The sequence below is a fragment of the Clarias gariepinus genome, chromosome 2, assembly GCF_024256425.1.
Source record: "Clarias gariepinus isolate MV-2021 ecotype Netherlands chromosome 2, CGAR_prim_01v2, whole genome shotgun sequence".
In the NCBI taxonomy this organism is placed as follows: Eukaryota; Metazoa; Chordata; class Actinopteri; order Siluriformes; family Clariidae; genus Clarias; species Clarias gariepinus.
The window spans coordinates 36,892,669-36,904,448 of record NC_071101.1 but is presented as its reverse complement, the minus strand read 5'-3'; the positions used below and the strand labels follow the sequence as shown (position 1 = coordinate 36,904,448).

Genomic DNA, 11,780 nt, shown 5'->3' with positions numbered 1-11,780 from the left:
GGCCTTCAAATGACGACTTTAGGAGATTACGTAAAATTGACCAGTCATTTTGGAAGAGCATCTGTAGCTTAAAGGGCAGCGAGTTTTTTTCCCCCAAAATTTGTTATTGAATAAACTCCATGTACATACACAAGCACACACAACAACCCAAACTGCCTTCACACATCAACATTTTTTTTTTATCCCTGGAGCTATATGAAGGTTCTGTAAAGCTAAACGTCATGTAACCCATTGGCTCACAAGACAAAGGTTCACAAATTTACATTGGTTCACCTAAATGAAGTGATGAAGTGGCTTTTTCACTAGGCACATTATTTTCAGTTTGGTTTAACTGCTGTTTTAGGTGTGAAGCAGAAAAGCACAGTTTTCTTGAGTCTCCACTACTGCAGTAGCAAAGGATTAGACTGTACACCTCTGACTGCCATGTCAGTCAGACCCTGTGCAACACAAACACACCTAAAAACCACAGATATTTAAAAAAAAGTAAAATGCTTAAAAAGGGAATTGAAAAGTATCACATATCAGAGGAATGGCTTGGTGATCATTCACATCTTTCTCAGCTTGAGGTTGTGGTCTCATTTCCTGGAGCCTCTGCTTCTGACTCACTGCTGGAGCTCGCACTTGTACTGCTGCTGCCGCTCTGGCTGTCAGTGCAGTCTTTCTCCTTTGTACTCAATTTGCACTTTCTGCTCTTTTTTTCATCATTTGTTTTCCTCTCTGATGTTTCTGGGCATATGGATTCACTCTTCTGAACATCAGCTGGAGGCTGTTTGTCCTGCCGGGTGCAGGAATCCTGGGGGAAAGGGAGAGCTGGATTTGGTGCCCGCGGCTTCTTTGGCTTGAGCTTTCTGCTGGAGGTGAAACTCTTGGCCTTGGACGTGACCACAAACCAGTCCTGATCACAAGACAAGCTTTCAGGTAATCCTCATGTTCTGGTAACTACTTAGCGACTGGTTATCCACACAATCATAAATATTATTTTCTAAATACTAAAATACTTTCATCTGTAAAAATAGTGGACATACTAAGATTTATGGTAAAAATGTACATAAAGTCCATTACATTTTAAAGGGAAAATGTCTTTTTTACCTGGGAATGAACAGAGTTGATGTGGTATTTCACACCACTCTCTGAGTTGAACTCTTTCTTACATATCAGGCATGTGTATTTCCCGGCCCGAAAGTTGCCCTACAAAGAAAAACTGCATTCTGAAAGAAAATACTGTATGTCCCCTACATATGAACAAGTTCCATTCCAAGAGCTTGTTCCTAAGTCCAATTTGTTCGTAAGTCCAACAAACATTTTCTAGGTACTAGGATACTAACACAATTGGCTAAACACAGTATATTACAGTAAAGTCAATTGTTCTTGATTTGATCCGATTGATTAATCAATGCTTTCCGCTGTCTTTAGGCTTTTACTAGTTCAGGACCTGCTTTTAGTGCTTCATGAATTAAAATGAACATGCATGTATTTTTATGAACACTTATTTTTCCCATGAATTTAGCCCTGAGATTCTTTGTGACCCCAGGTGTTTAACATTCACTAATTGTAAAAAAAAGACAACTAAATCTACGATTAGATTATTCAAAATACGGTCCGAGTTAAATTGAAAGTAGTGATTTCTTCTTACCAGGGTGCAAAGTCCCAGATGAGCCTTTAGACCTGACACACTTGTGTAGTAACAGCCACAACCCTGCATTAGTACAGGAACAAAATAAGCACATTTACAAGGAAGTTTTTTAAATAAAATTTCTGGACTGCAGAGATATACTTAAATGTTTAAACCTTGTTGGGACACTGCATTTTTCTGTTCAGCTTCACCTCATTCTTCCACTTTCGCAAGACCTCCTGGCTGAAGGCGGGCAATCCGGGGCGGGAATAACGTAGCTATATACGTTGCACATATATATATATATATATAGCACAGACATATATATACAAGTCAAAACAATTTTATTGTCATCCGTAATCATCTATATAGCTACCAAATATAAGGTGAAATACAGTCCATCATCATGTATATAGCTGGATATAAAGTGATATATATTTCCTTCATTATCTATAAAAAAAAGCCTAACCCTAAAAAGTACATAAGTACAAAACCTTCCCCCAATATTTTTTTTTAATTTACCATTGACAACAATATCTATCTAGTAATATTTCATCTGATTTAGTTTTTTTGTTTTCTCCTACAGGATTCTATCTGTATTCCTATTAATTTAATAGGATATAATATAAATGAATATTAAAAAGGATGCATTAGATGTGCCCGCAACTTCGTTTGCATGGCACTAAACGTTTTATGTGTTTACCGTGAAGGGCATGGAATAAAGGTGTGAGATCACTATTATTAAGTAGATTTCAATTGCACACTCATACAGTAAATGCTCATAAAAAAATGTACAGATCCATCTGGTGAATTTTGAGATGAACTAATGATTTTTCCTATGTAAATTCTTTAACGATATAAGGGCGTTTTCCATTTAAATTTCAAATTACCATATCTTCTCTTCCCATGGGCCAATTGTGATGAAACAAAGCCTATATGTTACCTCAAGCACAGACTAATACACCTGTAAAAAGCCCATAAAATCAGTTCAGTAGTGATCCTTGCGTGTGATCCTTGCACAAACAAACAGACAGACGAAATTCCGAAATTCTAAAAACCATCTTGATGGTTCTTCGCCAATATCTTTAATGTATGTACATGCCAACTTTAAAGTTTTATTATATTTAATGAGAATAAATAGATCATGTGTTTAGTACAGGTAATGTATTTATAATTTTAACAACCCTAATATAACTATTGTTTACTATAATAACTTATTATATTTTCAGTAAAGTTTGCAAAGTGGTACTATCTTTCATTGTACAAAGATAAATTATGAAGAAGAGGTTTTGCTACCACTCTCATCAGAAAACCTAACTGCTCAGCCTCTTACCTTCCTGTCATCGGGGACCAGGTCTCGCTGTACCTTCCTCTTGGGCCACTCCTTGAACAGCTCCTGGTTGGCGATCTCACGCAGATGGAAAATAGCCACCTGGGCAGATGTGCGTTTGGCCCTGGCACCGGATTCACACTCCAGACTGGATGCCATTTGGCCATTTGCCTCAGTCTGTTGGGGTCCCTGTAGTAAAATTTCATCATGTGCTTTTATTAATTCAGTCAGATCATGTTTTTGTTGTGTACCATTATTTATGCTTAATGCATAGAAACAAGCACTGATTTTACTACACCAAAAAAAAATGGACTTTTAGCCCAAAGTAGTATTAAATGATGCTTATTTGGAAGCGTTTCCAAACTTTGGATCAAACCCTTAGTTGTAGTCTTGTGCACCACATGCGGCTTCATACTGTATCACATTACAACTTATCAATAATTAAATTGATTGCCTACAATCTTTAAAAAATGTTTTATTAACTATAGTAATTTATGTTGTATGGCATCACATGTTGAATTGACTTCAGCGACATGAAAATAAAGTATATAAGAATGAAAGTGCCTTATTAACTTCCTTAATGACATACATCTGAAATACATTTATTAGTTATATCCTCTCTCAGAATGGATGAAGTAAGGGGGCTCACTGGACCATGCTCCGATCTTAGATGGTACTCCAGTCCTGCTCTGGAGCGATAAGGCTTCCCACAGTGCTTGCAGTTCATTAGGAGCTTCTCCAGCTCAGACTCCGCCTTACCGCATTTCTTCATGTGATAAACGTAACCCATTATACTTGTGAAGCTGCCAGTACACCCCTGAAAAAGCATTAACAGTAATGTGTTAATCAAATCCTTAAACCTTAAGAGACCTTAAGATTTAAAAGTGTTGGAATCTTAATTTTTTGATATCTTTTTTATAAATAAAACAGCATACAGTAAAAGAGCTGTTTGTTTTCAGATTGTTCAGAATCTATTAACTTAATGTTGCTGTAAAATGCTTACGTACCTCTTTTGAACATTTTAATTTTCCCAACCTTTTTAGCACTTTTCTCAGTTTTTCTTTCACTGCATGGTCGTCCAGGTCACGTCCATCATCCGGGGTGGGCTAAAGAAAAAAATATATGCACATACTGTATAAACCTATTTTAATCACTATAACTGTCCTTATCAATACAATGTTTACTGACTTAAAACTGATCAGGGATCTGTAGGTTTATATAGGCATTTTTTAGCTTAGAATTTTACTCAGAGATAGATTTAAAAATCTTGGGTAGAGTTTATAGACTTTGCACATTATGTGTGCAGAATGTAATGGATAGTAATTGACACACTAAAAAGGAATGCACTATTCACTTTTAGTTTTAATTCATTTGTATTTGTTTGGTATAAGTTGGGTTGTCTAGGTTATTGTGCAACCACATGATGTTTTTAAGGTCTGATTATGAGGGGGCATACCTACAGTCCTGAACAGACCACAAGAAAGTCGTAGGTGATTATTCATTCAATTTTATTTGTATAGTGCTTTTAGCAATTTTCATTGCCGCAAAGCAGCTTTACATAGTCAGAAGAATTATTTAAGTTTGTATGAAATGTGAATGTGTATGAATCAAAATGGTCAGTTTGTCCCTGGTGAGCAAGCCGAGGGCAACAGTGGCAAGGAAAAACTCCCTGAGATGGTAATAGGAAGAAACCTTGAGAGGAACCAGACTCAACAGGGAACCCATCCTCATCTGGGTAAAAACAGAAAGCAGTAAATGATCTGCATTTATACAGTGTGTAGGGTGGGAGGCAGTTCAGCTATAATAGCTGATGTTAATTGATGTTAATATGGAGTCCAGGTAGTTATTGAAGACCCAGGTAGACTTGTAAGAAGTTCCAGTCATGAACTATCGAACTGTCAAGTCCCCAGAGAAACAGTTGCCAACACCAGTCAAGGCCAGAACCATTTTCTACGATTAAATCCTAACTGTGACATTGATTGAGTGGAATCCCTGATCCTTGAAAATCAACAGATTTTCAGAACTTGTCACCAACTTGCAGAATAGAAGAATCTTTCTGTGGGAACTGTACACAATCGTTTAGGGACACCACTTGCACATTGCATGAATATGGCTGCAACATTCTTTGTACCGTTATTGCCTCGCTCCAAGCAATTCTCACATGTTTGGGCATTAAAGGAGTTCCTGGGAGGCAAGGCTATCTGATGTAAAGAAGGCAGTCCGAAAATGGCTCCAGTGTACTGAGAAAACTTTTTGGTGTCCAAGCACTAGTGAAACTCTAGGATAAGTGAATTAGTGTAGCAGGGGATTATATTAAAAAATAAAAAGTTTTTTAAATGCATATTTGTTTTCTGTTATTTTGCACATTGACTTTTTAAGGAAGTTTTTTTAAAACTCTATTTTAATAAAATTAATTTAATGTCTTTGCATTTTATTTTGATGTCAGTCTGTTTTAATCAGAGTCTGTGAGAAATCTGGCTGTGACTTGCAAATAAACACCAAGGCCACTTTGTAGAAAATACTGAGATACAAATGGTACTGCGTTATAATTTATTGGTCTATATCGCCCACCCTTAACCTGACTGTACAATATATAAACCAACCCTTGTATAAAGCCTTAATGTTATGTTATACTGAATTAAAAAGCAGTAAGATAATTATTTAAGCCAGTTTAGTCATCTGATAAAAGCACAGTTTGGAGAAATAAATTGAAAGAAATTACCAGTTTATTGTGGTCAGCCATGAGGTGGTACTTCATTCCAGTTGAAGTCTTTAGTTGTTTCCCACAATGTGTGCATTTAAATACATGCTAAAATAAAGTGTAAAATTAGTCACAGGACAAGCTGGACTACTACAAAGATCCCAGTAATCACCACTACATGCATTTACCAGTTTGCAGGCTACCATATGTTTTTTTAGTCCCTCCACTGTTTTTCTTCCTACACGTTTACACTTGGGGCAAGTCACTCGGCCCTTGGCTAAAATCTGCAGCTGCCAGGCCTCCTCTTGACTTCCTGTTAAAATATAAAATAATAAGTCACCATTGTATAGTTAAAGCTCAGGTATTATACTCCATTTCGCTCCTTTTCCAAACACACTGCTTCAGTGTCTGTCCGCCGCTAAACTGTTGCTTTTTGGAAGTGTTTTCCTAATCAAAACGCAATTCCATAAATGGGAACCTTTTTTCAAGATTTTTTCCACTCATACTGTGTTTCTAACAAACACAATAAGAGTACGAATATACATGAGATTACTAATCCATAATGACATCATCAATGTTTAGTGATTTAAAAGATAAAACACAATTAACAACTGAAGAAGGCTAGGATTACTGTTAGCAGTTAGCTGCTACCTGCTAGTCTTGCCTTATTTACAGTACTGTAGATCTTCAAAATAGTAACCTTTTTATTAGATAATGGCAGAATTGGGCAAAGTTAAACATCGTGCCAGGGTATGTGTCTCTTGGTATGTGACACCACAATAGCCAAGACAAAAATAAAAAAGGACAAGGATTTTTTCATGTCTAAATGTCTAACCATGAATACAAATTGAATTTTGCATAACAGAAACCTTTAAATTAATCTACAGTATTTATGTATAATGTCATATAGAAACCCTTGCACACTGTCATGTCTAGGGGAACCCTTTCACATTAAACATTATCCCAACTGCGTGTACAGTAGCCACCCTAACTAAATTAGGAAGGTATTTTTTATTTACCTGGAGGGTAACTCGGTATCTCCTTCTTCATGCAATAGACCTCTGACCTCTGAGCTCTGCTGTTAGCTAAGGGACTCCTCTGAGTGTACTGTGCTACAGGAACTATTACAGGAACTGTGTGGAGGAAGAACATGTGACCCATTAATCAATCTGACAAAAGAAAATTGTGTTTTACTAAAACATTATATACAGTAGATGTCTGTATCACCTTTTTAGTTCTTTGTAAATTGCCTGGCCAAAGAAGTCACACACTTTAAAACATCATTTAATTGTCTTTAGTTCTGAATAGAGTACAGAATGTGGTGGCCGGTTCATGTGTGAAAATGATTTCTCATGCTACCAGAACCACTCTTTATGTGCTTCCCTACTTACCCTGATGCACCCAACGCTTTGGAATAGGATCAGTCTGAACTCATCAGACCACATGAACGTTTTCCATTTCTTTCCAAAGTTCAATCTTTTATGCCCGCTTGCAAGTTTAAGTCTTTTTTCCCTGATTAGGCTTTGATTAGAAAAGTGTTTTTTTTATTGCCACACAGCTGTTAAGTCCCAATCCTGTGAGTTCTCCTCCCATTTTGTGTGTGTGAAAATGGCGTATATTTTAATATTAAACCAACAGTAGCAATGGTATTTACTGTTGCTATTTTACCACGCAACTGGTGTTTAAGTGATCACATTTCGAACCACATTACTTCCACAAAGTTGAGGGTTCAGCACTATCCTTTAAGGTATTGATAATATGTTGAATGATTCTTAATTCAAGTTTCAGTCATTACAAATCTCCTTAGTTGTTTTCTTTGCTTGATGCAGCTCAGTAATTTAATCCACCTGAAATGGTGCCTTTTTTGGCCAGGCATTGTAACTTTCTTCATGTTCTTCTTTCTTTTTTCATAAAATCTGCATTCTGTACCTCCCATAAATTTAATCTAAAATAAAACCTTTTGCAAACTAACTTTTTTTGTGCAAACCTCTTTTTTTATTAAACATAAAAAATTTAAATAAAGCCATAAAAAAAGTAAAAAATCAGTAGATTGCTGTATTTAACTAAATTAACATTTACTTTAGACACACATTTGTTGCAAAATGGGTTAAAACACTTTTGGTTCTTCATCTCAATTTGCTGACCTTTTTTTCTCTATTGGCAAATGACTTGGGCCCATGCTATGAATCAGTATGCAAACCACACACGTGTACAGTATAATGTTCTAAAATCATGGCTTGGGTGACTCCGCCTGCTCTCATTTTACAGTATACAAGCATCATTCATTTAGAACAGGGGTCTCCATATCCACTCCTGGAGGGCCAGTGACCAGCACAGTTTGTAATTCACCCACTGAACCTACAGTAGTAATTATCAGATTCGTTAAATCAGCTATGTTTGAGAAGAAGGATCACCAAACTGTGTTGGACACTGGCCCTCCAGGACTGGATTTGGAGACCCCTGATTTAGAAGAATGAAGACATGTTCAATAAGGTGGTAAAAAATGAAGGAAACACTTATTCCTGGTTTGAATTCAATATACAGATAATATATGCTGCATTTAAGTCAATCCGTGACTAATTGTTTTTGAGAAGTATACTGTAGGACATGTTATACAGTATATATAAATATGTTATCTTAGCTTTTCTAAGTGTGTGTGTGTGTAAGTCGTCCCCTACACACAAAAACACAACATTAATGATGCCTAGCCAACACATAAAAAGGCGAGAATACATTAATACATATAAAGAATTATAATATTAAAATTATTAAACGTTTCATCTTAATTTGAAAATTTTGATTGATCACATGCCTGCCTCTCATTATCTTAATTAGATGTTCCAAATGATCAATTTAATTGAAAAATGCATACACCAAACACACCCTTGGTAAGCTGCTGGACCTGACACCTTTGCTACATGGTGGTTAGCCTCCTCTACAATGAAGTTTACCAGTAGCATCTGCCTTTGCTTTTTTTTATTAAAATTTTTCAATTTGCTCACCTCTCTCTCTCAGAAGCTCCAAACCAGAGCCAACCTTGTCCCTTGTCCTGCATGCAGTGGCAGCACCATAAACAACAGGTTGTGTTTTCGAGCCATTCACAGAGTCAGTATGGACCACCGGAGTGCACGATGACCCATCTTCTGTAGGAACATCTTCAGTGGAGACTGGCTGTAGATCATGGTATCTAAATAGGCATATCATCAAAAGGTTCAATGAAGCTTCAAGGCTTCCTTTAAACAATGTAGGAAGTTACAGTAAAGAACTGAAGTGCTTTTAGTGACATGAGGAAACTTACGTAAATTGTTAAATAGATCGAGTACTTTCACTTACTTTTTCCTGCGGTATGTTCTTTTTATCTTTTGTTGACTTGCCTCTTCAGTCTGAAATACAAGACATTAGTGTTATGAACAGAACACAGTCCATGATACGGAAATGCCTAACAGCAATGAACCTATGAGAAAAAAATGTACCATAGATGGAACACCGCCACACACTGCAACCACTTTATCCATCATTTTTGTGTCTCCTGAGTAAAAAAAGAACACAGCAATACCTTTATATGACGTCGTCTCAATGCCAGACAATATTTCCATCAGTCTCGGAAACAGAGTTTGGTATACAGTGAAAAGCACACTATATAGGTACTCAGTAGGTGTAGAGGTGGCATTCACATATTTTTCTCTCTCTCTTTCTCTCTCTCTCTCTCTCTATATATATATATATTAAAGCTTATATATTATATATATATATTAAAGCATATATATACAGTATAGTTTGTACAGTAGTTTGTACTTCTTGTAGGTTTATAATATGATTGCGCTAGCAGAACATCATCAACCCATTTACCATATAGTCTATAAAAGTGTAAAATAAATAAATACACATTTTTAAAGGTCATGTTGGCACTATACCTATTTGAGGCTTTCTTTCAGGCCTTGTGATTTTCCTCTTGGACACATAGATGACAGACATGTTCTCTGGAGGTGTTTGCTTCACATTCAATACTGCAAGGAACAGAGTGTTACATGTTCAACGGTGTCAAAAGTGTTACAAATACACTGCATGTTATGAATGTTTAACATTTTAATACAAATCTCCTACTTAGTGACCCTGTGTCATTAACAGAACTAGGATGAGCAAACAGTCAGCTGCAAAATATTTGGCACCCTTGATTGAGATGAGTTAAATGATGTTAGTAAAAAATGTCTTGGTGGTTAATTAGCTTATATAAGTATACACACATATCTACACATGCAAATCTTATTTAATAAATCTTTTCTTAAAAAGTTCACAATTATTTTTTCAGAATTTCAAAAGAAAAAAAAAACCCACATAACATTACTGACTAGGGATGACCACCTCATACAATATGATTACAATACCTAGGTGCTGATTTGATTCGTATCATGTTACATTGTTTTAATATCATAATTTTTAAAAATATCCTGAATTGATGTGAATTTTTTTGGATTTCGTTAAAATTCTAAATAACCTTAGCAAATAATTCGCTCCTACTACACAAGTGTGCCAATGTGTGAATAGTTTAGAGTACCACTTGTAGGATATACAAGGAACTGCATAATTTTTTAACCACAAATGTAAACATATAAACTAAAATAATAATAATAATAATAATAATAATAATGAATCGATTTTGCAGTCAGTGTACCAATACATGAATTGCCACACAAAAATAGTACATATTGATCCCTGTGGAATCTTTTAAATATTAACATAACTTCCTCCATATTCAGGCATCTGATAACAATGTCTTGTAGATAAGATTAGAGATTTTGTCCAAAGCAGTTAACATTATCATTATCACTAATTTGCTGAAATTTTAAATAGGGACTTGGAAACAGTGCTGAATCTTAAAAAGATATGAAAGATATTTACTCTTTTTGTTTTTGATTAGGCAGCATGGTGACTTAATGGTTAGCATTGTTGCCTTGCATCTCCAGGGTCTGGGTTCGATTCCCACCTCCGGTCTGAGTGCATGGAGTTTGCATGTTCTCCCTGTGCTTGTTAGGTTTCCTTCAGGTACTCCGGTTTCCTTCCAGTCTAAGGACATGCAGATTAAACTAATTGGCCTTACCAAAATGTCTGTAGGGTGTGAATGAGCATGGGAGTGTGTGTGTGTGTGTGTGTGTGTGTGTGGGTGTGTGTGTGTGTGTGTGTGTGTATGTACCCCGCTTTGTGCTTTAAGGTTTCTGGGATAGGCTTCAGACCCCCCATGACACTGTAGACAGGATAAAGCAGTATAAACAATAAATAAGTGAGTGTTTTTAACTAATCTGTGCCCCTTTGCGACGTGCAAACAATAAAGACAGAATTAGTCCATAAACCCAGCCTGCTTTTTGTCAGGAGTTCAGGTTGATGTTGTTGTAATGTCCTGAGGAATGTTTTCTTGACACATATTGATCCCTTTAAGACTAACTAGGAATGCGAATGGCTTTCTGCCTATCCAGATGATGATCCTTCACCATCTCAACCTGGGTCCATGTGGTCCAGTTCAGATCTGACTCCAGCGGGACATCACTGGGATGTGGTATGGAAGATTCAAGAGAATCAGGGTTTACATGTGGTGCAGGAACTAGAGCGAATCTGCATGAAGGAGGACTGGGCTCAGATCTCCAGCTTCACCTGAGCAGACGAGTGTGCATGATGGAAGAATAGCTCATCAGGGGGGATGTCTCCGTCTCAGATTAGCTAAGCTAGGTAACAGAAGACATGTCTTCCACCTTGAGCATGGGGGCCAATATTTACGGAGCTGTCTGTTTTCCAGCAGTAAGAAACATTATATACAGATGCCATTCCTCTAGAATTCATACTCACATGAGAAGATGCTCGGAGAAGCCTCACACCGAGGAGACACATCCCATTGTTGTTTATTATCAGCGCTCCTCTCTACTCGATATACAGATCACACACGCAGCGTGAAAATCCACGTAAATAAACCAGACATAGACAATCCGCGAAACGGAGACGGAGTAAGCTGCTCAGGCTCCGCCCACCCGGCAAGATCAAACGCCTTTGATTCGGCGCGAGCCCTCCTCATCTGTCTGCCTTCATTCCTGTCTGTCTCACTGTGTATACAAGGAGGTCGTCAACATACACATTATAAAACACAAGGT

At 36.9% G+C, this 11,780-nt stretch overlaps 1 protein-coding gene across 1 annotated transcript; it reads right to left on the bottom strand.

Moving 5' to 3' along the window:
- On the bottom strand, nt 1-11,530 carry znf512 (zinc finger protein 512). Its single transcript, XM_053487311.1, has 15 exons — nt 11,482-11,530; nt 9,558-9,650; nt 9,117-9,172; nt 8,977-9,026; nt 8,646-8,830; nt 6,663-6,776; nt 5,832-5,956; nt 5,665-5,751; nt 3,950-4,048; nt 3,592-3,759; nt 2,946-3,131; nt 1,789-1,890; nt 1,634-1,696; nt 1,090-1,188; nt 1-895 (listed from the first exon to the last, which is right to left on the bottom strand). Exons 2-15 carry the CDS (start codon nt 9,616-9,618, stop codon nt 557-559), a joined length of 1,734 nt encoding a protein of 577 aa, XP_053343286.1. The 5' UTR covers nt 9,619-9,650; nt 11,482-11,530; the 3' UTR covers nt 1-556.
- Between the last annotated feature and the right edge of the window lie 250 nt (nt 11,531-11,780).

Excerpts from the sequence above, each read along its gene's own strand:
- znf512 (XM_053487311.1), bottom strand. The coding sequence starts at position 9,618 with ATGTCTGTCATCTATGTGTCCAAGAGGAAAATCACAAGGCCTGAAAGA. Across the intron at positions 9,027-9,116 it reads GTGGCGGTGTTCCATCTATG|ACTGAAGAGGCAAGTCAACA; the intron begins GTACATTTTTTT and ends CTTGTATTTCAG. Across the intron at positions 1,891-2,945 it reads TGGTCCCCGATGACAGGAAG|CTACGTTATTCCCGCCCCGG; the intron begins GTAAGAGGCTGA and ends CAACGTATATAG.